Raw genomic sequence first — 27,204 nt, 5'->3', positions numbered from 1 at the left:
GCTCTTTCTTACACTTTTAGACCTTTCATTTCTTGAAACATATTAAGCATTCTTACATTCTGTTTCTGATAATCCGGTATAAGCAGTTTTCATGAGTCTAAATCTGTTGTTTAGTCCGATTCTCACATATGTTATCTTGTTTCATGTATGTAGTGATTCTTTACTGGGAACATCTTATTTTCCTTAGAACTTTATCTTTGGAAATTCTTTAAGGTTTGGTATGACCTCAGTTTCTATCAGATGCCTGGGGGCAACACCAGACCCGGACCACTTTAAACTAGATTGTTGGCTTGAACTTTTCCAGGTTCCCCAGGTAGCTTATAACTATAAAATTTCTAGGGATGTTCATGCACCCCTCTCTTAGTTCACTGCCACGGGCCAAGAGAGGCCGTTTTCCTTTAAGAGAATGAGAGATTACTTCTGATTCACTGTAGATGTAACTCTTTGAGAAGGCAGCCCCCTAGAGACCCACCACTGTTGGCATGTGTGTGAGCATGTGTGTGTAATCTCTTAATAGACACCCTGGTTTGGCCAGGCCCTGGGCTTTACTTCCAGGACCTCGCTTTGAATTACTATATTCAAAGAATTACTATACTCAACGTTATCTACTTCAACAAATCCCCACAGAGTGAAAGGCAGCTACAGTGCTCTGATTATTTTTCCTTTCACTTAGTTAACTCCTGCCTTCACAGCCCCGGGCCTGCATATTCCTTGTTTTCTTGGTAGTTCATGGCTGCACTCAAGAAGTTGGTTTTTATAACTGACCTAATATATTTGTTGTTTTCAGTTGGTTTTAGTGGCCACTTTGTTCACCATGTTGCCAGAAAATGCAATATTCACATGTAGTTTTAAGGTCTTTATGTCTATGTACGTAGGTAAAACTGATCTCTAATTTTATTTTCTCATATTAACCTGTACTAAGGCAATATCAATCTCATAAAATGAGTCAGGTAGTGGCATACAATTGTTCATAATATTCTGATGCTTTATAAAATCTCGGTAATATATGAAGTTGTATGCTTTTTATTCATAATACTGTTTTCTCTTTTTAAAATCAGCTTTATTCAAGGTTTGTCTATTTGATAAAATTTTTGATCTTTCTATTACTTTAAATTTTTGCTATTAAAATTATTTTCTTACTTTAGATTTTCCTTGGAGTTCCTTTTCTGGCTTCTTGAGAACTCATTTACCTGCAGCCTTCCTGGTTTTTTATACAGGCATAACAAGTGGACTACTTTAGTAGTTTCCTATAAATTTTGACAAATTCTTTGTCATGCAGTTCCAAATATTTTGTAATTTCCACTGTGATTTTCTCTTCAACCTAAGTTATTTAAGAGAGCATTTTTAAAGTTCCTTAACACATTAAAAAATTTTTAATGTTGATTTTTATTTTACTTGTTATGAGGTTGGGGAGTATATCTGTATATACATTTCTTAAAATGGTTAAAACTTCCTTTGTGATCTAGCATGTGGTCAATCTTGTAAATGTTCCATGTATACATGAAAGTAATATATATTCCCTATGCCCTGGGTACAGTGTTCTTTTGATCTATCAGATAAAAGCTGACATCTGTTTTTCAAAGCTTCTGTATTCTTAGGAAGGTTTTTGTCTGCTTGATCCATTGGTTTCTGGTAGCTTTAGTTTAAAATCTCCTGCTAGGATTGTGTACTTGTCAAGTTTTCCTTTAAAATTTTTCAACTTCTTTTTCTTTATAGAGTTCACATATAATCATGTGTTAATCATGGTTATGTTATTAGGTACCTAGTTCAAAACAGCTTTACTGTCCTGGGTATTTTCACTTTATTATTAGACTCTTTATCTGTGTTAACACTTTTTTTTCTTAAATTCTATGTTCTCTCACATTAATACTGCTTTTAGCCAGTTTTTTTTTTGGGGGGGGGAGTCAGGGTCTTATACATCTTTATCTATGTCTTTATTTAAATCTTTCTGCCTAATATTAATTAGGTGTCTCCTATAGGTAGATTTTCCACCTATCTAGTTTGTTTAGTCTATTTATAGCTACAATGAGTAACAATTATTTAGATTTATTTCTCTCACCTTATTTTGCATTTTCTAAATGTAATCAACATTTTTCCTTTGTTTCTGCCCCACCCATCTTCCTGCCATCTATTTTCTATATTCTTTTGCTTCTCCCTGCTCTCGATTTCTTTCCCTCATCTCCATAAACTTACAGATTGGGAAACTGTAGCAAAGAGTGTTAGGCTAGCTGCTTACCTCATATCCAGTATCTTTTTCCTACTTTGAAACAGAATACTTGTTTCTAGCTGTGTGTACAGCGGACTAGAATAAAAATACATTTCCCAGCTTTCCGGGCAACTAGGTACAGCACATGAGATGGAGGTGAAGTGGTGTGGGAGGCTTCCAGGAAATCTCTTTAGAAGGCAAGAAGCTCCAGGTGCCACCTTGGACTGGGAGGATGCGTGACAAGCACGAGGACAGTAAAGCAGAAAGACGGAACTTGGGTCCCTGATCCCCTTAGAGCTGCTACACCAATCCTGCAATACTTTCTTCTGTGCTTCATTTACAGGACAGAGAAATAAGTGTCTCTCAAGTTTAAGCTACTAACTTGGAGATCTCTTTTATTAGCAGCGAATCCAGTTCCTGATACAGAAACTATAGATGGTTCTAGTATTTTTTAAAAATGCACATTTTAGCCCTGGCTGGTGTGGCTCAGTGGAGTGAGCACCGGCCTGCGAACTAAAGGGTCACAGGTTCGATTCCCCTCCCCCCGCCTCAGTACACATGCCTGGGTTGCAGGACAGGTTCCTAATACAGAGTGCATGAGAGATAACCACACACTGATATTTCTCTCCCTCTCTTTCTCCCTCTCTTCCCCTCTCTCTAAAAATAAATAAAGTATACTTTTTTAAAGTACATTTTAGAAAAGTGATTCTTTTCTAGTTAATAAATCTATTTTATAAACAATATATTTATAAATAACATTTTATAAACACTATATTTACAAATAACACTTTACACATATCTATGTTATAACATTTTGTGTCCCACTCTATTTCTTGCGCCACATGCCTCCCATGAGGCTCACTCTCCTCCCAGCTGGATGAGGCAGGGGAAGCTGATGTGCAGACAGAAGCTGAGAGACAAGAGGAAGGGTTCTAATGAATCCAGTCTTTGGTACCTGTGTCCTTTTCCCTCCCTCTCCGGAGGATTGATTGTACAAACCAACACATCGTGCTTATTTGTTGTTACTTGAGGCCAAAGCATCTTGATGAAAAAAAAAAAAACAAAGCTACTGAACAGGCATGTTCTTGTGGCATCTGCCTAATTTATCCATACTGAAGTAACCAGAAATGGTATAGATTTAAACTCTTAGAGAGGAAGTTGGTTTTTTTAATAAAAAGATGACAGAGAAGAAAATACACAGGAAAAGCACTAGAAAAGAAAGATAAAAATGAAGGAACTAAAAATAATGAGTCTCAGAATGCTGTCTAATTTATCAAACTTGTCAGCAGCAGCAGTTAGGAGTAAAAATCTGTGCTTTAAGAAAAGAAAAAAAGATAGACTAAAGTTATCAAACAATACTAGATCTCAAAGGAAAAATAAAAAGCAGAAGTAATTGTCAATACCACATCTTTTGATCTCAACTATTTAAAACAGCTTAAGGAAGGGAAAAAACAAAAAACAAAAATAAAAAATACAACAGCCTAAGGATAATACTTAAGTACCAAACTTTTTCAGGCAACCATGTTAACAACAACAAAAAAGGAATAAAAATTCTATCATAACATTTACTTTAAATACATATTCTTTAATTTGATTTACTATAATTACCTAAAAAGCAAATCATATATACATTCTCTATAACATATTATGAGGGGATCTATGAATTAACATGAATATTTAGAAAAGAAATAATTACCTTTGATGCAAGGTTGTCTACTAAAGCAATCATAGAATTCTTAAATAAGGTGGCGGCGGTGAGGGGTCGCTTGGTCACCTCTGTAATGCTCAGTTTGCCTTCGGGCCACATATTCTTCAGCACAGGATTTGAACTGAGAAGCACAGAAAGAGCATTTCAAAAAGACTGAAAAAGAACTGCTAAGCAATCTTGCTAAACTGTGTATCCTGGGAGGCACTACTGCACTGCAGACCACACTCCTAAGGCCTGATTGAGAAAACAATTCCATCCAGAAAATTATACTGAAAGATGTGTCCAAACTATACTATATTTAAAAAACTCTACAAACTTCTTTAAAGTGACGTCTGTATCAGTATGACCTGGGACCCTCGAATAGTTAACACAGATCTTACAACATATACATAAAACAAAATGGTCTTGGTGATAGTTATAAGAATGAGGGCAAGCTGCTAGTAGGAAAACGATTCTCAATGTTATGGTAGAAAACATGTACATGAAAGTATCTTCTGATTGAAACAAATACTCATACAGAATAGGTAACAATACAAAAAGCCAGGTCTTTCTAAAAATACAGTTAGAGATAATCATTCCACATTGTCGTCTAGTAATCCCTTGACTGCAGTTGAATTTATGAGCACATTTATAGGTCGTGTGGGCAGCTATAACATGGACGGATGTGACACGGAGGCTGCTGCAGTCCAATTCCTGAAGTGCGCTTCAGGCCAGTTTTCATGCTCACAATTACATATTTGTTATTTGGCTCTGTAGGGATGTTTTTAAAAACACATGTGGAGGTCTCAACTCTGATTTTCTTCCTGTTTCATTTTGGTAGCTTTTGATTTTAAAGAAATTGCAACTTGAAATGTTGCTGGCTTGCAAGAAGTCTCTCTTGTAGATTTTTTTTTTTTTTTTAAATTGGGGACTGAGAAAAGAATTACCATGGACATTTTCTGCTAATTGTATGTACGACTGCCATCGTTTTGTCCACTTTTTTTCCTCTGGTATAAAACTGAGAAAATTGAATTGGTTTCCCAAATACCTAGTAAATTTCCTTATATAGAAGCTCAAAATAATTGCTGCAAAGTGCCAGAATCGATGACAAAAGAGCAAAGGAGATAAATGGTGAGGTCAAGATTTACTGGGTCTCAGAACGAAGACAGAGCCATGCTCGTAACCCTCACCACGGCCAGCAAGCACAGCCAGCCGCCATTGGACGTGGCTCTAAAATAAGGCGGTCATTTTAGTCCTGTGGCTTACGGACCCAGTTGTTTTACTTCCCAGTTTTATTCCGTAATTTTCTAATGATATACATATCAATAAAAAGAATCATATAACTATATACTGTTTTTCCTTTTCCATTCGAATCTTTAGTAGAGAGAGAATTTAAGGTAGTAGTTCTCAACATTTAGTGCACATAGTGCTGGGATACCTTCCTGACACCTACTGAATACAATTTCCTGAAAGCAGAGCACATGCACTTTGAAAATTACACTGATGCAAAAATCATTGGCTTTTGGTCTCTATAATTTCTACCCCAAATACCACCTTACTCACTTGCCCATTTTTAGAGACTATTCCTGTAATACCTTGTAAATGGAAGGGGTAGGGTGTTGAAAATGAAGGAAATAAGATGTTTATTATTATTTTATTATTACTATACTATTAAATAGTAGAATTGATACATAATGAATCAAAAGAGGCACATACGATCATTTTAAAGACAAATAACTTTTATGCCAGTAAGTCATGAATGTAATATTAACAAAATAGTTTTCAAACATTTAAAGGAACCTATTTTTGGAAACCCTCAGGCACTGTTGGCGGGAATGCAGAGAGGTGCAGCCACTATGGAAAACAGTATGGAGTTTCCTCAAAAAGTTGATTGGAACTGCTTTATGACCTAGTGATTCCACTTTTGGGTATGAATCTGAAAAAACTCCAAACACTAATTCAAATAAATTCATGCGCCCCTATGTCCACTGAAGTATTATTTATAATAGCCAAGATAGGGAAACAACTCAAGTGCCCATCAATAAATAAGCTGATAAAAAAGATATGGTACATTTATATAATGGAATATTACTCAGCCATAAAAATGAATGAAATCTTACCACTTGCATGGATGGACCCAGAGGGTATTATGCTAAATGAAATAAGTCAGAGAAAAACAAATATCATATGATTTCACTTATATGTAGAATCTAAAGAACAAAACAAATGAACAAACAAAATAGAAACAGACTCACAGACACAGAGAACAGACTGATGGTTGCCAGAAGGGAGGAGCATTGGAGGGCTGGGTGAAAAAGATGAAGGGATTAACAAGTACGAATTGGTAGTTAAAAATTGTCCCGGGGCTGTAAAGTACAGCACAGGGACTATAGTCAGTAATACTGTAATAACTATGTGTGGTGCCCAGGGGGTACTGCAAATTTCAGGGGGTCACTGTGTAGAGTATATGATTGTCGATCCACTATGCTAACATACAATACAAAATAATACTGAATGTAAACTGTAATTGAAAAATAAAATTAAAAAAAGAAAAGCATTGCTATTGATAGCTCAAAAAATAGATAAAATAAAGGAACCCTCTCCTAAAAAGGGAAACTTAGTTATCCAGAAACCCAGTGTGTCTAATAGATAAGGCAGAACTTAGCTGGCTAGCAAGACAGTGCTGATGAATAAATTCTGTGCACCTGGCCTGCCACTTGCTTGCTTTCTTCCTCCTTTCATTGACACACACACACACTCACATTAACATGCATGTATACTCTGAAGGTCTTCAGAACTAGAGATCCAAAGATTACTCTTTAAATACATCCAAAGAGAGAAAGGATTAAAATTTGGGAGGTGCCTTGGCTCATGTGGCTCAGTGGATTGAGAGTGGGACTGCGAACCAAAAGGTCACTGGTCTGGTTCCCAGTCAGGGCACATGCTTGGGTTGCGGGCCAGGTCCCCAGTTGGGGCATGTAAGAGGCAACCGATAGATGTTTCTCTCCCCCTCTTTCTCCCGCCCTTCCCCCCTCTCTAAACATTGAATGAATAAATAAATAAAACCTTTAAGAAATTTGGGAGGCTATTTGGCCATGGAAACACTGAAAGGCCTAGAGGCAAAGGCAGCCCATCCAAACACCGTCTAGGAGGATGGTTTTAGCTCAATTGCAAGACTTCCTACCCCAGTGGAAAGGCCTTTCCTATTATGGTGATATATACAGTACGTTACAGTCAACAGATTTTAAATCTTTTCACGTCTTTGGCAAGATCATTCCTACTGTGAAATGAAGTCATAGCTTGATGCCTTTAATTGTTGGATTTATCTAGGTTCCTTTGTTCTAAGGCCGTGCTTACCAAGCAATTAAGCATTCTGGATTTTATGGGTAGTATTTTTCACTGTCAATTAATAAACTAGAATTCTCACTGCTATTTGACTTCCCTAGTAGGGTTTCCAATAGGAAGAAATAGCTTGTCATACCAACACAAGTATTCCACTCCATGTGACTGTTACTCTTTGGAAATAAATCCACAGGCTGCTTTGCTTCTCCATTTGTCCTGTGAACTTGGGGTCCCACGAATCCACCATTGGAGGGTGAGGCTGTTCTCAGTGACCTGACCCTGTGGGCCATGACAAACTCACGAAGGTAACCAACGCCACCTGGGGCAGTCTCTTGGTCCACAGCCTGGCTGTCTCCTTCCCCTAGCACCAAACCCGGACATTGCCACTGGCCAACTAAGGCCATTTTTCCAATTTGAGTTTTTGATATTTTCTATACAGAGCAATGCCAGACTCTCATTTGTCCCTCTGAAACTCCCTTCTGGAAGTTCCTTTTCCCCACCACCAGTTCTTACATGGATCCCCACTCACATTCACTGACTCTGTAACTTTCTTTCTTTCTTTTAATCTTCACCTGAGGATATGTTTATTGATTTTAGAGAGAGAGAAATGGGAGCGGGGCGGGGGGGCGGAGACAGGGAGAGAGAAACACTGATCAGTGGCCTATCATATGTACCCCGACCAAGGATCGAACCCGCATCCTAGTTATGCGGCCTGACCAGGAATCGAACCTGCAACCTTTCGGTGTATGGGACAATGCTCTAACCACCTGTGCCACCTGGCCAGGACTCTCTGTAACTACTTTCTAGTGATGACAGCCCCACTGTCATTCTTGGTGGCATTCATACAGATGAACCATTTTATGGTAAAACTTCTTGAAAGAATTGTTTAAACACAATGTCTCCACATTCTAATTTTCTGTGTTCCCATGACCCCATTTCAATCACACATTAGTCTTCTCAACTCTACTGAGACCAGTGTTGTCAAGAGTCCCACTGACCTTCATGTTAGCAAATCCAATGGTTGATCTTGGTCCTCCCATCACTCTGCTTTTGACAGATTTTTTGACACAGTTTTTAAGTTTTTCTTCTTAAAGCACCTTTTTCTTGGTTTGGCCTCTGTGACACCAGATTCCAGGTTTTCTTCCTCCCTTACTGGCACACTCCCAGCTTCCTTTGCTACTTCCTCTTTTCTTTCCTTCTTGACTCTAAATGTTAGTGTGTCAGGGATTCTTCTTTTGACCACTTCTCTCTTATTTTTAAATCTATGTTCACTCTAAACCTCGTCCAGTATTATGGCTTTAAATACTATCTGAATTTATATCTCTAGTGCCCACCCTTACCCCAAGTTCCAGATTCACACATGCAATTATCTGTTTGGCATTTTCAACTGGATGTCCAATATGCACTTCTGGCATAAAATATCTAAAACAAAGCTCTTGATTTCCCTACTCCCCAAATAAGCCCCTCCTCTTGTCTTCCCCACATCAAGCATCCCTTCCCTATTGCTCAAACATTGTCTTTGATTTCTGTGTTTCTCTCACATCACACATCCTACCCATCAGCAAATCATGTTGGCCCTACTTACCAAATACCCCGACTCTGACCACTTTTCATCATCCCTGTCTCTATTACCCAAGTCTCATCCTGGTTGACGCAACTAGCCTCCTAATGGGTCTCCCCAATCTACTTTTGCCGTTACTAGTATGTGCTTTACAAGGCAGCCCCAGTGATTTCTTCAACACATAAATCACATTGTATCATTAATTCTAATGGCTTCCCTTCACACTTCCTCTTACCTTGGCTCACAGACTCTTTATAACCCAGGCCCTGTTGGCCTCTCTAAACTCAGTCCTTATCACCCTCCCCGCCCCTCTTTTTTTTTTTTTTTTAAGCCACAATTACCTTCTTGCTGCTTTCAATACTCCCAAACTCATTCTTAGCTTAGCATGTTGGTATTAGCAGTTATCTCTACGTGAAGTGCTCTTCCCCTCACTGCACATGGCTCATGACATTAAATGTCCCCTCTTTTAAGATGCGTTTTCTGATCATCCTAGCCCTTCCCTCCCTGTGCCCTTCAATCTTTTATCTACTTTATTTTTCCTCACAGTACTTGTCACTACCTGGCAGTTAGTTGTTTTCTTGTTTACGGACTGTAACCTCCACTAGAATATAAGATCCAAGAGGCAGGGACTTCGTCTGAATTTTTTTCACAGCTGTATCCCAGAGCGCAGAAGAATGTGTGGCTCAGAGGTGCTCAATGATTTTTGATGATCTACTGACCCAATGACTGAGGAGACTTGATAAATGAGTAACTATAGTTCTCTAATCCAAAAGAAGAAGCTGGCTAAGAATCTGTTTTTCTTCATGGGCCTTCTCTCCAAAGTATCATGCTAGGTTTGACTTGCTATGCTTTGCTTGGTTTCACTTCGCCACAGCTTTTTCATGTTTTCTTGGATTGTGAGAAGATTCCGTCCACGCAGGATCTATCATCACTGATGCGAGATGCCACTCTGACGTCCAAGGACTCTCTTAGTCGGAAGCAAAGACACTACAGTGGGAGCCTGAGTGTGTCAAGGCTTCAGCTGGGCCAGAGGTTATCTGGCCCCCTCTCTTTGCTACGGGCCTAGCCGGGGACTGCTGAGTGCCCTGGTAGGGAGTGCCAGAAGGATGGTGGCAGTGAACAGAGAAACTGAGGCGACCCAAGGGAAATCAAGGAAAATTGTATTAATAGCAGGTCCCTGTCCTATGTTTATAGATTTTTATAATCATAAAGTAAATCTTATTAGGTGTGATCAAGCAGAACTAGAAAATTTACCAGAAAATTTTAAAATCGGCACATAAAAATAATCATGTGCATATATACTGTGTTGGGGGTTGGCGTTTAATATAAAGATAATAAAATTTAATCCTACCTGTTATACATGAGGCGCTTGAAATCTTGAAATAAAGTATCTTTATTTTTGTCAATAAAACCGACGACAGAATAGCTAATAGAGGAAAAAACATAGAAAAATGTGCATTACTCACCAAGCAAGAGCCACATTTAAGCTTTTCTAGAAACCTACATGCCCTTCTGCTATTAATTATGTAGTCAATCTGTAAGGCTGATTCTGTCCTCCACATTCTGTGTTAAGGGATATCAAGCTTACCTACTAAACACAGGGGCTATTGTTTCTATTCCTTAAATGGAGAGCAAGCATCATACCATTATTACAATCAAAATCATTTTCTACTGGTTTACTGTTTACCTCAAGAAGATGACTTAAAATACAGACAGATGTATTTATCATCCAACATTCCTAAGACAAAAGCAAAACAGCGACATACAGGAGCTAACAGTCTCATCCGTAAGGAGGTCAAGTGACTTGCCTAAGGTTCGCTCAGTGTGTTCAGGGTGCGATAAAACAATCCAAGGAGGACTGCAAGAGATTGGTAAGAGCTGGATTAGCGGAGGAGAAAGAGGAAGGTAGATCACACAGGGAAACGGATTAAAGGAAGGGGCAGAAGCAGGCACATGCATGGTTTTTTTGAGGGAAAATAAAGGAGGCCAGTGCTCATGGTTTGGAGGAAGATGAGTAAGGTCTTGAAATCCAGGAGTTGGTGAGAAGGGAGGGAATGAGTGGGAGCCACTCCACTGCAGTGACTGCCATGGCCTCTAGGTGGAGTAAACTCAGGGTTGGGGTATAAGAAGAATGGAGGATTCCGGGTGATGAGGACAGGCGAGGAGGTCGAGTAAACAGTAACTCTAGATGTGGTTGCTCCTTACAGATGTTTTTTTAACCTGTCTTTACATCTTCCTTGGCAATCACATCAATGTACACAATTCTCAGGTCTCCAACCCTGACCCCTTGCCAACGTTTCATCCTTACATACTTAATTCTATAAGAAAGCTCCCTTGGGCTGTGCTGCCCACAGGCACTTTAAGGTCACCAGCCCAAAATTATGTCCTTGCCTCCCCCACCCTAGGTCTTAATACCTTAAAGTCATTTTTGACTGAACCCTTTAAGTCACCTGACTCAATCTGTTGTCTAACCCATAAAATTCAAACTTCAAAAGTCCTTATTTTTGGCCTTCAAGACTCATTATGATTTGATCTCAACCCATTTCTCCAGACATTTCCACCTGTCTATGCTACACAAAAGGATACCCTCGGGTCAAATGGTCCTCGTTGCTATTTCCTGAATATTTTTAGCACTTTTCCCACTTGCTCCTATAAAAATAATTCCTAGTATCCAAGGACCCAAGGCAGCATCAGCCTTCCTGGGTTATCACACAGCTAGAAGAATTATAACATTTCCTTATTTTGAATTCAGACAACAACTCACATGGCAATTATTTTAGAACACTTTTTATTGTATTAGTGTATGTATGTAAATGTATGTAATTATTTATACAGGTGATCTACAAATTTATGTATGTAAACAAATACATGCACAACCATATATGTATGTATGTAACTTATGTGGATAGCTCTCTATGGGCAGGGCCCATACTTTATAAAGTACTGTGCACGCAGAAATGTCCAGTGAAAATCTTTAGAAAAGGACTGGAGGGCTTAAGGAAAGGAGGGGAAGCCTAGGCACTGAATGCACTCACAGAGGTCAGCTAGAGTTCTGGGAGTCAGGAAACCTAGCTATTGTCTTAACTCTTCCATAAACACGCTATGTGACCTTGGGTATGCATTTTACACACTCTGCATAAGTTTCTTCATCTATAAAACAAAAGGGCTGCCCTAGGTGGTCTCTAAGGCCTCTGTCCAGCTCAGCCATTTCAAGATAGATGAAAGTACCCTATAAGTGAGGCCTGGGTTTGTAGTGGGAAATATCTGTGCAGTGCTGGGTCTTCCCTCTTCAATATTCTGGAACCTGGGAACAGGACCAGAAAAAAGTGGGAAATGGTGCCATACCAGCACTAATGGCTAGTTTGACAGATGGGGTGATGATTTTGAGCCATATTATTTTATGATTCTAGAGTTTTAATTTAAATCAGGAACAGCTATTAAAATTTCTCCAAATGTCTTTTCAGCATTTAGAGATCATCATTTGTTTTTTTGTTATTGTTTCATCTTTTCCTATAATGGGTTTTATGAATATGAACAGAATTCCTAATTAAAAAATAAGAAGAAAGAACAAGAGGGCTCTTTAAACACTAAGACAAGGAGCAGTGTTCAGTGGACAGTCAAAGCATACTAAGTACAGTAGCGTGAAAAATGTCCTCCTGAAAAACATCGACATCGAATTCCCTAGGACCTGTGAAAGTTAGCCTTATCTGGTAAAAGGTGTCATTATAGGAAGGATCATGAGAGGAGAAGCTTGTATTGCATTACCGAGGTGGGCCCTAAATGCCTTCACAGGTATAGTTTTAGGACAGAGGTAGAGGAAACTTAACACTGACATACCCAAGAAGAGGGGACAATGTGACCACAGAGGCAGAGATTGGAGTGATGGGGCCACAAGCCAAGGAGTGCCTGCGGCTGCCAGAAGCTGGAAAAGGCTCTTCTCTAGAGCCTTCAGAGTATGGCCTTCTGATATCGAGATTTAAAACTTCTGGTCTCCCAAACTGTGAAAAAATCAATTTCTCTTGTTTTAAGCCATCAACTGAAGTAATTTGTTACAGCAGCTCTAGGAAACTAAAACACTACTGTAGTTATATTTTTAGTTATGTTTTCTTATCAATTTTTACTTTTATTATGATCAGAAAACACGGCTCATGCAAATTTTACTTTTCAACTCATATTTGAAAAATAATATGGCAAACTGGGTTTTGCTCATAAAGTTACCCAACTATTTATAGCTCTTCACATACAGTGATGACTCTCATCTCAGGGCCTCTATGTCTGCTGTCTCTTTTGCCTGGAATGCCCTCTCTTCTCCCTCCTCTCTTCCTAGGTCTTTGTTCTGATAAAGCCTCTTTTACTTTTAGGACTTAGCATGGGTATCACTTCCTCCAGCAAGACTTCTCTATAACTCCCCATCTTGGTTAATTATTACTCCTCAGTGTTTTCATAATGTTTTGTGTATCTCTAGTTTAACCCTTCCATTCACTCTTCTTTAGAGTGACTTATCATGTATCTGCTTATATCCGCCCCTAAGCTGTTAGCTTCTTCAGGGAAAGGCCCCTCTCATCTATTGTTCCATCCCAGTTCTCACGCTGGTTCCATAATGCATTTATCCATCAGTTGATTTTGACTGACTGCCATCTATGCCAGGAACAGTGCACGGCCACATAGTGTGTCCTCAGTAAGTATTCGAAAAGCAAGGAATGAATGAAGCTATGCCAACTTATTTTTAAAGTGAAAGATTAAAAGAGGTGTAAAAGTGAATAGGAAAACAACTTATATTTTCCCCTGGTTACATTTTCTGAAGTGAGGCTGCATGCAAACCATCACATGAGGTACCAAAGCAGGATACTCACACTACATCACCTGCATAATGTCGAATTCGAAAATCTCGATCAAACTCCAGGATTTTGTCTGAGGCACAGAGCTAAGAAATCAAGAAGGAGATTATTTTGAAAATAGCCATTTTTACTTTCCTAAAAATATATTCTAATTTCCTATGAGATGATAAAATGTTACAAAGCATGATGTCATTATGAATGAAATCACACCGTGTGGGTCCTGATTTAAATATTTTGCTTGTGTGGTAAAGATGTGAGCTTTTGCCAGAAACCCACACAGCAGCCCTGCAGTTGAATGTGGCCAGATGACCAAGTTCTGGACAATGAAAGGTGAGTGGAAGTGAGGCGAGGCTGCTCCAGGGCCAAGCTGGTAAGAAGGGGGCGATCCTCCTCTGCACTTTCTTTTTTCCTCCCATTAGCTGGATGTAGAGAAGGACAGTGCCTAGGGGATGGGAGAGCCAGAAGATGAAAGAGGTCTGGGTGCCTGGGAGAAAAAATGGGTTTCTACTGTCTATGACACTTACGCCTTGGCTGCTGTCTTAAGCATCCCAGCCTACCCTGACTGATCCAGTCCCTTTCTCCACGTTCCGCCTGAGGAGGGCCACATTGAGGGGTTGCTGTCTGGCAGGCACAGACGTCTCATTCAATCCTCACAACTGATGGTTGAGTAAGTATTATGAACTCTCCTTCTCACACATGGAAACTAAGGCTCAAAGAGGTTAGGCAATTGGCAGAAGGTTACGTAACTAGGAAGTGGTAGCTCTGGGAAGGATTATTGGGCCTGAACGTAATGTCTGTGCTTCCTGTGCACACGAGAGCATGGCTCATCTGTCTTTTGCTAAGCTGGGACTCCAGGTCAGGTCTTACCATTTCAAAGAGATCAACCTTTGGAAGCTCTTCCTCACTGCAGGGGAATATTTTATGGAAAGGCAACTTTTATATAGCCCTGGTGGTCTCCATAACTTCCTGCAATTTTCCTTGTTACAGTAGCACCTAGGCTTCGTCTGCCCGGGAGGGACCACTTGACAGCCTGTAAGGTCTAAGGCAGATGTCTAAGAATCCATAAGACATTGAGTGCATTTATGCACAAAAACCACTTAGGTTACGGTGTTAGATAACAAATAATTCTAACCAGGATGGTGGGGTCTATGCCAGTATCTAGATTGTTAAAATAATAATTAGTCTATTTACCCAACAAGTGAATAGGGTCAGACAGGAAATTAGAGGTCAGCCTTCCTTAGAAGCTCTTGGCTCTGTCGTCTACTTGCTCTGTCTCCTTTAATAATCACATCTCAGGGAGTTGTTTTGAAGGTTAAACAAACTATGGAGATCCAGCAACATACAGTGTTTCTCCAAAATATTTGATTCCTCTTTTCTTCTCTTATTAACCAGTTTTATAAAACCTATTTATTTATAAAACCCCCAAGGAGAAGGACCCAAGAGATGTCTATACTAATTAAATATTCTTACATTTGGATACTGCAAAGTTTTAACTGATCTGAACAGAGAAGCTGTTAGGCTTTACTTTCTGAAAAATAATAGTTAGGCATTTATCATTTAACTTTATGTGTTAATAATTCTTTAAATAGTGATTTTATAGTTTATTAGATAATTTTCCTGCCTCTTCATAACTTTAAAGCATAAGAAACAATTTAGTGCCTAAATAAATGTTACAAGCCAGAAATCTCTTATTTAACATGCCAACAACTCTAGCTAATCAGTAACCAGTAGCAAATGGTAAGACCTGGCTTAACATACAGAATAATAGCATCGTTTAACAGAAAGATTCATAGTGATGAAAATATCCCGACAGCTTGGTTATTTCATGTCTTTCCTTCATTAGGCAAAAATCCCAGGAAAGAGGATTTAAAATCCCCCATCTTAGTGCTTGTCTGGGGGGGGCGATGCTAGAGAGAGGAGCCACCTTGTTTGAGAGTCAGCAAAACCTGGGCTCCCACATAAGAAAGAAAGAAAAGAAAAGAAAAAAAGAAAAGAAAGAAAGAAAGGAGAGAGGGAGAGAGAGAAAGAAAGAAAATCCCATCTCTACAGATTAATTAATACTGTTCAGCATTTCCTATCAAATCAATAGCAGCTGCTTAAATGTACTATGTACAGTTGCTATGTTGAGAACAAGATTATATTTCAAAATACATGGTTGACAAATTTAATTCAGGTGTATAAATGGCCAAGGTGAAACATATCAAAATGAGGTGATTTCTCATGTGAGAGTCACAGTTATTTATTTAAATGAGCCTTGCATGTTTTAATTTAAAATGCAATATTCTGTAAGATTTATTTGGTATGATCGTGACCAATTCAATTTAAATTTGATGATCACTGATCATCTGGTAGGCACAATTCTAGGAGAGTCTCCAAAACCTGAACCGTGATTATAAAGGACATTTTTAACCTATCTCTCAAAAACAGGACATCTGCCCATGTCATCATGCCATCTCTAAAAGTGTCATTCTTGATTATTTAGGCTGCTTATAACTTGGCTCCCTGCTCTTTCCCCCAGCACCCAGGATTGTACCTGAACAATGAAAGACACTTAGTAAGTATCTGTATTATAAACGGAGAATAACCGAAGGGATACCTCTAACCAGGACCCTACTGTCCATGATCAGCCTGTAGTATCTCAAAGCTGGGGCTTGTAGTGGGGCTACAAGTCAATCCTCAGGAACAAACCAAGGAGAACAATTTAGAAATAAGCTGCCCTAAAGTAAATATCAGCCAGTAATTTATATCTGATGGTTGTGCTTTACCTAGTTAATTATGGAATCTTCCTATTGTGATTACATAATTTCAAAGGGGACAAAATTAGAGAATAGATTTATCCTTGCTGAAAATGGCGGTGCATCATAGACTGACATGGAATTATGGAGGAGCATACATGTTCGCCCCTTTTTCATGGAAGTGAAGAAGTATGGGGGCTGTTTTTCCTTTAGCTTACGGTTGCTATACAAGCCTATATCTGTGAGAAACACCTGAGGACACGGTGTACCCCTCCTAGGGCAAATGTTAATAGCATACTCCATGCCAGGCACAGCACAAAGGTCTGATAACTACAACTGCCACCAGCTATTCAGAAATGTGATCTGGTGATAACATTTTCAGAATATGAAAAATGGGGAGTTAAAAGGATACTCATGTATTTAAAGAATGAGTCCTTGTAACAAGTAGAATTATAGCTAGAATTTGTTTTCAAGAAGTCACATAGTCTGGCAAAGCACATGTACTACATTTTATAACTGAGGACTACAGTAAGAAGTCAAGGACGAAAGCTATTTTCAGTGTCAGAATGATCAGATGCAGAAGCAAAATTCTACCACGTGAGCAAGGACTTTGTACCTATTGGTTATAAATGACATCATCCTTTTTAAAGAATCTCGTTCGTTTTTTTTTCCCTACTTCCAATAAATTGTGTAGTCTGCAGCTCCCTCTCCTGGATATTATGAATTTTTTCAATCTTGTCATCCTATAAGCCAGAGAAGGCAGATTTATCCACAGCAATAAATCACTGAATGGATGTTTATAGCCTTTCTTTCTTAGTTGAGAGGACATTCTTGTAGCCTAACATATACAGTCATTGAGATCTGTCAAACAATGAGGAAAATCTCATGGATGAAAATGAGCGGAAGGTCTCGTTACACACATTACCTTTCGGCTGGAAAAGTGCCCGTGTTTGCCCAATTTACTGTTAAGGGCTTCGAGGAACATTTCGTCGGTGACCTTGCCGACGTTCATGCAGGCGTCATCGAGGATTGCGATGATCCCTTTGTGCTGCTGCTCCACGAGGTCCACGATGATCTGATTGTTGAAGTAATCGATCTGCAGTACACAGCAAAGAAGCAATTCCAAAGGGAGCAGAGACTGGACGCATAAAACAACAGGACCTCCATATGTATCGGGAGTTCATCCTGCACCTACCCTCTTCCCTCATACTCTCAATCCCCCGATCTGTTTGCCATTAACCGCAAGACCCAGATTCCACTAAATACCCACAAATAACCTTCAAGGTGTATTTAATATATAATGTGATGAAGTGAAGGTATTATGCAGAACTTGCATTTTCAGTTATATGGGCCTGGGCTAAAATCCAAATCTTCTCTGGTTTCCCAAAGTTAAAAAGCGTATAAGGGTTTAACAGAGTTTTGATGTTTTTTCAGGGTATACCATAAAAAATTTAATTCTGAGATGTAAGTATTGATAAAAGCTAAGAATAACGAATAAGTTTTTCATTTACTTCCATGAGCTGAATAAAGTTATGAATAACCTTTGGCTTTTTGGAAACTTCAATATGCGCAAAGTTTATACAAAAATGCTCTGGGACACCTGCTTATTCTGATGTCTTGCAGGATATCACCTGACACAGAGCACACATGAGCCTGACTCAGGAAAGCTCAACTTCATTGGAAGATGGGAAGCTTATTATTGTACCTTTTCACCTCATGTGTTGATGGGTCCCATCTCATTCAGGGGGTCCCCAAACTGAGAGTTGTCTCTGTTACCTTCTATAAGATCTATAAACTCATATTGGACTATTAAAGTATCTCACGTATTCCTGCTCCATGCTATTTAAAATCAAGGATTTGTGCCAGTTATTTGTCTATGGTTTTCAGTTCCACTCCTAGTCTTCCAAGTTCTCTTCTGTATTCTATGGACTGAAAATCTCAAGCTTGGTGGCTTTTACTTTCTTTTTTATACTTTCCTGGTTTGTCTAAATCAGTGGTTCTTGACAGAAGGTGACTTAGCCTCCCAGGGGACCTCTGGCAATGTCTGCTAACATTTTTAGTGGTCATGACAGAAAGAATTTTACTGGCAACCAGTGGGAAGAGGCTGGGGATGCTGCCAAACATCCTGCAAAGCACAGGACAGGTTCACAACAAAGATATGTCTGGTCCAAAATGAGAGCAGTACGGAGATGGAGAAGTCCTGGTCTAAACATTTATCTTCACTATGGCGTTTATTACATTTCTAATTAGGGAGAAAAGTTGTTTCCATCTTTGGAAAAAATATACTTAGAATACTCAAAAGAACAAGAACTCTATATTCATTAATAGTTGAAATTTTAGACTCTGGGATTATGGGACTAGAGACTAAGTCTTTTGTCCCAGGGACATAGGAAGTCAGTAACCTAAAATCCTAGTTCTATAAACCAAAAGTGATTCATCTTAGTCTGTAAGTTTTATGCTGCTTAAAGCAGTGGTTCCCAAACCAGTTTCTTCCAGCAACCAGGCACCTCTAGGGGGTTTCTTAGGGGATTCAGGGGGCAAGCTGAGATGTGATGGGGTGGGGTCTGGACAGGTCCTCAACAGCTAAAAATGACCTGAAAACTACAGCACCAAGTTTTAAAGTTTTTAAAACAGAATCAATTAGACAAGCAGACATATGAGCCTCCTGATCAAAGTTCACATACCACTGGTAGAAAAACACTGGTTTTGAAACCAGTCGAGATTCTGGATCTGATAACCAAGGACAAACAAACAAACTAGAGAAACATATTTGATGACACCTCAGGAATATGATTAGCAAAATCCAGACTATGGGAAACATTACAGAAGAAATGACCCATTCTTTTCAACAAAAGATTATAAGGAAGGGGTGGGAAGGAAAAGGGAGAGAGAGAATGAATCTATAGATATGTGAGAGACCAATGAACTAATAATAACACAGGGACCTCATTTGGATCCAAACTCAAACAGTCTGTAAAAACAAAACAAAACAAAACAAAACAAAACAAAAAAACCCTCTATGACAATTAAGAAAATGTAAAATGTGAACACTAACTGGATATTTTATATTAAGGAACTAATGGTAACTTTAGGTGCGTTAATGGTATTGTGGCTATGGTTTTTGTAAAAGTGTTTAACTTTTAGAGAAACACACTGAAATATTTAGAGATGAAATACATCACATTACTGTCACATCACAGTCTGAGATTTGGCTCAAAACAATCTAGGGGTTGGTGGGTGGGTACAGATGACACAAGACTGGCAACCCACTGATACCTGTTAAAGCTGGGTGACGCGTACATTGAGTTTATTACATTATGATCTCTGCTCTTATGTATTTGAAATTTCCTTTAAAAAAAGAATTAATTACTATGTTCAGAATTCTAAAGTTTTTTAAGGAAATACTTGCCCAGAATAGTGATTCTAATTTGGGGGAGAGAGAGAGAAATATATTGATGTGAGAGAGAAACACCAACTGGTCACCCTCTCATATGTACCCCAACCAGGGACTGAACTCACAACCTGGTTATCTGCCCTGACCAGGAACCAAACCTGTAACATTTCCATCTATTGGATGATGCTCCGACCAACTGAGCCACACTGGCCAGAGCCACGGGAGTCTTAAATTAGAGATATCCCACCTACCAACCCTGAAAATGAATTGCATTTACACATCCCAAAAAGAAAAGCTAAAATTTTGGTGTTTCATGTACCCCAAAGATTTTTTTAAAATTTATTTATTTTAGAAAAAAGGAGGGAGAAAGAGAGGGAGAGAAACATCAATGTGTGGTTGCCTCTTATACGCCCCCAACTAGCGACCTGGTCTGCAACCCAGGCATGTGCCCTGACTGGGAATTGAACTAATGACTCTTTGGTTTGCAGGCCAGTGTTTAAACCACTGAGCTGCACCAACTAGAGCCCCAGAAGGTTTTTTAAAAATATCTTTAAAAAGGATAAGATTTGACACTACCAGTAATCTGTGAAAAGTATGCAGACATTTCCACAGAGGCCCACTCACGTGCTTCCAGGGGATCCCTTCCCGCTGGTACTCCTCCTGCTCTTGCTTCAGAACCAGCTGGATAAATAGCTGCTGCAGTTTCTCATTGCAGTAATTGATGCAGAATTGCTCAAAGCTGCAAGAAAAGGAATACATTAAGTTCAAACAAATAAAAAGTAAACAAGTGTTTTAAGTATCGAATCCAGTTTACCTGTTGTTGTCAAAGATTTCAAAGCCGTAGATATCCAAGACGCCAATGACAGTGTTTTTCCCATGAACTGTGGTATCATAGTTCTTGACCTCAATAATATCATTGATGCGAGTCACAATCCAACAAAAGAGGCGCTCATATATTGCCTATGAGGAAAACAACATTGTAAATTCTTGCCCGTTTGGGAATGAGTCTATGTTTAGGTATGTGAGAAGTCTTAAATTCCTATCGCCCTTCTTACCGGTTAGCATAGCGGTTATTACCTGAAGCAGAACAATACAAATACAGATTGTCTGATAAAAAAAAAAATCAACACAGTGGATGCAAAACTAAATAGTTTGGATTTTTAAGATTATAATCAGTTGCTACATGTACTGCACTCCAACAACATTCCCCAGGTATGTTTCTGTGCCCAGTTATTTCAATAACTGGCTTACTCCCATGTATAAGTAACTTCGTTGCTTTGTTGTTAATCTCATCAGCTATACAAAACTGGGAAACCAATGAGTTAATAACTGTGTTCCACTAAAGCTCTATAAATTTTAAAAATATAAATACCGATTTATAATGCTAAATAAAGATCTGAGCCAAAGGCCAGTATGAAATTCCTTGAGGATCAAATATGCATCCAATACACAAGGATACACATGCCAAGTCACATGTAGACAAAAGCACCACACACGAACACACATTTACATCCTGGTACAAACATGCTCTACAATATCATGTCTTTAGAAAACCTTGCCTTAACATCTCCCTCCAGCCACTCGCTCTCTTTACTGACGCGTATCTATAAATATTGCCTTCATTCTTCAACTCCCCTTACTCTTCAATCCACTCCAATCTTCACTTAGCTTTCACTGCTCCACTGAAATGGCTCATCGAGGACCCCAAGCATCTCTCTAGAGATGCTTTCTTGTCCTGCTACAAGGACATCTCAACCGAGTGTCCCACTCACTTCCTGAAACCTTCTCCTCTGTGGGATTCAGGATACCACACTTTCCTAATTTTCTGTTTATTTCACTGGATTCTCCTTCTAGGTGACCTTTGATAGGCCCTCCCTACATGACCTCCAGAAGCTGGAATTCTCCTAGGCCTCTCTCTTCACCAATGCCTCTCTCAGCTGCACCACCCAATATTAAACAGTAGTAACGTCATACGTAATTCCTCCCCAGTGTATTATCCTAGGGCAGACCCCTCCTCCCTGCTCCAGGTTCCTAGGCTTGGCTCTCTCCCTGATGACACTCTCAGATGTTTCCCAGTCTTCTCAAACTTAGGTCCTGTCAGGACTCTTGTCTTCCCACCCCGAGAAACTATTCCTACTCCACTTTTAACCATGAATAATGGCAAGAGGAACTTAGGAATTTATTCCTTCATTCAACAAATATTTGCCGAGTACTTGCCATGTGCAGTTTGCTGGCGATACAGTGCTAGGCAGTCATAAACATGGTCTGTCTCCAAGGGTCTTAGGGAGTAAGGTGAAGGAGAAATCACACATGTACACAGGTATATTCCCTCTCTTTCTCTCTCCCTCTCTCTCTGTTACTGGTGCATGGGAGCTGAGGAGAACTTAACTTGCTCAGTGTTCGGAGAGGCCAGGGGTAGCTTTTCTGAGAAAGTGGGCTGAGATCAGGATGAGTAAGAGATACCCAAGCAAGAGGGGAGTGAAGGACAATCCAACCAGAGGAAAAGGCACGTGCAGAGGCCCTGTGGCTGGAAGGAGAAAGGGATTAAGACAACTTACAAGGCCTTAGAGAAGACTAACGTGCTGGAGTGAAAAAAAGGGGGCTGGAATCTGGTAGGAAATGAGGCAGAGGAGGTAGGTTGGAGCCAGACCATGTTAAGGAATTTCCTTGATTCCATCATTTCCCAAACAGATCCTGTGGATTTTATCTTCCAAACACAGTTATTTCAACCCATGCTCTTCTCCCCATTGTCTCTGCTACCTTCCCAGTCCAAGCTGCCATGGTCTCTCTCCTGGATTTCTGAAATATCTCCCTAACTGGTCTCTTTGCTTCCATTTTTGCCCTACCCACCTCCTCTTCCCCCCCATGAGACTCTCCATACCGAGACAGAGTAATGATTTTAAAAATTCAAACCATGTCATTGTCCCACCTTCAAATCCTCCACTCTCCATTGCACTTAGATTAATTCAATTTCTTCCCAAGACTAAAAACCAAGCCTGGGACTTACAAGAATAAAAAACAGGGTAGAAAGCAACCTCATTAACCAGCAAAAAAGAAAAGAAAAATCTTAAACTTGAAAAAATGGAACATTTGCCACACAGAAAGTAGACAAAGGGTTAAAGTTATTAGCTTTTACACAAATTGACAATAAAAAGATAACAGCCCCAAAGGTACAGAGAACATACTCAGGCAATTCTCAGAACATACTTAAATACCTTATATGACAAGGTGCTCTAATACACTAGTAATGAAAATTAGGTGAGAATGAGGTATTACTATGTACCCATAAAACCAGTAAAGGTAAAGTTTGAAATCAATGTGTCCTTTGACCAGGCAAGCTCATTTCTGGGAGTCCCTCCAACTGAAATAAGAGCACCTGTGTGTAGAGAGATGTACTGGGCCAACGTGCAGCATTGTTGCAGTGGCAACAAAGGAAACAAGGTGAATGACTTACAAGGAGGATGGTTAATACATTATGGAACCACCACAACACACTGGTACACAGACAAACAGAATGGACCAGAACTCCATCAGGGGACCTGAAGGGGACTTCCATGAAGCATAACTGAGTGAGAGAAGCAAAACAGAGGGCCACAAGAGGGGCCCATGTAAGCGAGGGTCCCCACGAAGCAAGCATCATTCAGCTTTGCTTTTCACAGAACATTTTCTAGCAGTGATGCTCACAGTGAGGGTTTTTATTTAGACTGTGATGGCCAAAAACAATCATTACAGTTTCTAAAAGCCTTAACCTACTTTCAAGGAACGTGTGGACACATCCCTACAGAAATTCACTGAAATGGCAGCTGAGATCAACAGCAGACCCAGGGAGTGTGAGCTAAAACCCACCTTAGCGAAGGCGTCCCTGCCGTAGCTGGCTTCCTGCTCCGTGTGCTGCTTGTCAATGATGTCGCGCCCCGTCGCCACAGTCCGGTAGAGAAGGGCTTTCTCCACCATGTCCGTCTTGGTGGACAGCAACTCTGCTATGATGGATACAACCTTGCCATTTTCAATAAGAGGCGTGTCACCATCCACTACAAATTTTAAATTCCCCTACACCAAAGGGAAGAAACAGGACACACCATTGCCAATGAGATTCTGTAACATTATGTCAGGGGTACATTTGCTAACTTCAGACAAAATTCAGTGACTCAGTGTGTAGCACCTTTTCTTCCTAAATATATTGCATATAAAAATCCAGTGCTTCATCCATTTTTTCTTCTTCAGACACCCATCTCTTTTAATTTTTAGTAAATGTTTTTGATGGGTACATGTATTTTATTTTTATGAATCAGACCTATGAATCTTTTGCTTATGAATCTTTCTTTGGTGTCATACTTAGACCAACTGTACTCCAATGGTTTTATAAATATTTAATATTTTCTTCTAATAGTTGTACCATTTTTTCTTACATGTAAGCTTTTAATCCACCTAGAATTTGTTTGTATGTGGTGTAAAGTTAAGAATCTAACCTTATTTTTCCTGGTGGTTAGTTGCTCCAATACTATTAATTGAACACTTTAGCTTTTCATTCTGATTTGAAAGATTACCTCTATTATATATTAGATTCCCCAAGTATTTTAGTTAATATTCTAACCATTCAATAAACACTAATGATCAACCAAGTGTATGGCTTAACAGCTAATTTGGTGATTAATCTGATGCTGAATTTTGCAACAAGTTTTAAGGTATTGTGTAGCTCCTATCAATATTAGTATTTAAAATCTGGTAAAAGTTAGTTATGTCCCCTCTCCTTCCTTTCCCCAACCCTACTATTCTTCTTTAACACATTTTATTTGCTATTCCTACATGTTTGTTGTTCCAGTAAATTTGAGAATCATTAAGTCAATTAAAAACAAAAATTCTATTTGGATTCTGAAGGATAGTGTTATACTATATTTATAAACTAGTTTCAAGAATGAGACAATTTATAATATTAAAGTCTTCCTAGTCAGGAACATTTATGTTAGATGTCACACATATTACTATATACTATTTTTACAAAGGTCCTGATTCATTCAGAGTTAAACCTTTTTGCAGTGAAGTGAAAGGTAATCTTTAGTCCATATTTGAATTTGTGTTGTCATTCATTTGTTGTAATGTTACATGTCCATTATATTTTTAACACCTCCAATTATATACATAGTCAGGAAAGAAGTCAGACACACGGTCCTTCCCGTCCTCTGGGCTGGGTGTGGGTGGGAAACAGCTGGCCCATCATCCGGCCAGCCCGGTCCATGGAGCTGCTCGCCATGAACTCTGTGCCTTTGAGCCGGTCATGCCACCCCTGTAGGGCTCACTTTCCAGGCTGTAAAATGAGATGATCAAAATTCCAGGTCTAATAACCTATGACTCCAATGTTTCAAATGCTGTTAGCAATTTATTCTGTTCAGAAGATAGTTTATACTGTTGGTAGTCATATCCTTGCTGAATGCTGAATACTCGTTTTCTTGAAATAAATCAGTTCAAAGTCTGGCATACTGGTAAGATAATTAAGTAAAGCCACAGTCTCAAATCTATCACGGCTTGCAAAACCCCTCCTAATATGATACTATGATGGAGATAACTACTGATACAGTAATTTCTTCAAAACATGAGAGAATTTTTTTCTACATGGGTTATTTTTTAAATCTACAAGGAAAAAATTCAAAATCTGAAAGAGCATCCTGTCTCCACAGGGAGGCAGCAGATGCTAAGAGGCATCCCTATACTTACCAAGTGAAGAATAGCAGCCAAAATTTTATACACTGTCTGAATCTCCTCAGGTTTGAAGCCAATTACTTTCATGGCGTCAGCTACAACTTTGAATTCTGCAGCATCATTGATAGAAGACTAGGAATGAAAATGGAAATGTTAAGTTGCAGACATTTCGTATGAGCACTAAAATCCAATAATTAGGAGTCTAAACTGAAGTTTAATCAGGGTCTTGATGCTTGTGTAGTAAGTCACCGAGCATCCAGAGAAAATATAAATGATTTCCAGGGTAGAAACATCTTTCATCACACATACTGCCTACTTGTGTGTGAGAGCCGCTGTCACCCAAGATAAGCGCCCCGTACTTTTCTGGAACCTGCAGTGAGGGAGCAAGTCCTGAGCTGACTCAGAGAAGCTGACGGCTGCCCTGTGATGAATGAAGGAAACAGCATGGGATGTGAGCTCAAAAAGGGAAACATGGACTATGGGAGCCTCTGAGACACAGGCCTGCCTGTCGTTGCCTGTGGCCTTTTGTTCCACAATTCAATCTTGCACTAGCTAGAAATAACACTCCTCTTGAACAGTCAGACTTTTTATTTCACAGGTGAGGAAAAGAAGAAACTCAAGGCAAAGTGAACTGCCTCAATCATTCAGCAAATTAATAAATAGTTTGGGACTATAATTCCACTTTTTCACAAACAGTACATCAGAACCTCTCACTGGTTCAGAGGGTTTGCTACTGATTAAATGTCTGCACCCCCTAAAATTCATCAGTTGAAATCCTAACCCCAAAAGTGTGGTATTACGAGGTGGGGCCTTTGGGGAGTGACCAGGCCATAAGGGTGGAGCCCTCATGGTGAGGTTAGTGCTCTTACAAGAGAGGCCCCGGAGGAGGAGATTCTTTGTCCCTTCTGCCCTGTGAGGACAAAGTGAGAAGGCCCATCTATACACCAGAAGTGGGCCCTCACCAGACACAGAATCTGCAGGTGCCTTGATCATGGGACTTCCCAGCCTTCAGAATTGCGGGAAATAAACATCTGTTGTGTATATTAAGCCACCTAGCACATGGTATTTTTGTTGTAGCAGCCAACTGGTCTAAGACAGGCTTCAAAGAGAATCATGTGCCTTGAGGGGCTGAGGCCCTCTGGTGGGAAATATCAGTGCAGTGACAGAAGTTCACAATGAAGCTGCCTATCTCAGACCTTTTTCCAAAGTGGCAGCTCTGAAGGGCCTGTCTAATCCTTTCCTTGGCGAGTTTCTCACCTGTTGAGGAAGGGTACAGGAAGGGGTCCTCTAGAGTCCGGGGCACAACCACCTACCAATTCTTTGACCTTGGGGAAGATACTTAACCCTCACTAAGTCTCGATTTCCTCACAGGTAAAGTGCACATAATGACACATTTCTTTCAGGACTGTTGTGAGAACTGAAGGAGAATTCATATAAAGCACCTCCTTAGTTTTTAGCACATAAAAGGCAGTCAACAAGTATCAGATTACTATAAGCTGCAACCGTGTTGAAATTGCAAAGAAACGAGACAAAAAAATCTAAATGTCCTACCATGGGGAATTTGTTGGCTGCTTACCTCCCAGTCACTCCCCACCCCCATTTCTTTCTTCCTGATAGAGTCCTGATTTGCTCGCCCCTCTCCAATTACATGTGTCCTTCAGGATGGGTCTCCCCCAGCCGTCGGAGGAAAATCTTCATTGGTCTATAGGACTCTTAGTGATCTTATTCCCCTCACCAAGTGATT

The 27,204-nt window shown here is 39.7% G+C and overlaps 1 protein-coding gene across 1 annotated transcript in view; it reads right to left on the bottom strand.

The window, feature by feature from the left end:
• The window catches only part of MYO1D (myosin ID), a 303,106-nt gene that overhangs the window by 188,319 nt on the left and 87,583 nt on the right, over nt 1–27,204 (bottom strand). The window contains exons 7-14 of the mRNA XM_054573135.1: nt 25,476–25,592; nt 23,610–23,813; nt 20,578–20,723; nt 20,388–20,502; nt 17,295–17,465; nt 13,650–13,720; nt 10,148–10,222; nt 3,903–4,035 (exon numbers count right to left, since the gene is read on the bottom strand). Coding sequence (XP_054429110.1) covers nt 3,903–4,035; nt 10,148–10,222; nt 13,650–13,720; nt 17,295–17,465; nt 20,388–20,502; nt 20,578–20,723; nt 23,610–23,813; nt 25,476–25,592 — 1,032 coding nt within the window. The remainder of the gene's footprint in view (nt 1–3,902; nt 4,036–10,147; nt 10,223–13,649; nt 13,721–17,294; nt 17,466–20,387; nt 20,503–20,577; nt 20,724–23,609; nt 23,814–25,475; nt 25,593–27,204) is intronic.

Source organism: Pteronotus mesoamericanus, unplaced genomic scaffold, assembly GCF_021234165.1.
Source record: "Pteronotus mesoamericanus isolate MK-2021 breed Mesoamerican mustached bat unplaced genomic scaffold, CSHL_Meso_final contig_246, whole genome shotgun sequence".
NCBI classification, from domain to species: Eukaryota; Metazoa; Chordata; class Mammalia; order Chiroptera; family Mormoopidae; genus Pteronotus; species Pteronotus mesoamericanus.
Note: the sequence above shows the minus strand (reverse complement) of the source record. Positions and strands in the feature narration are given on the sequence as shown.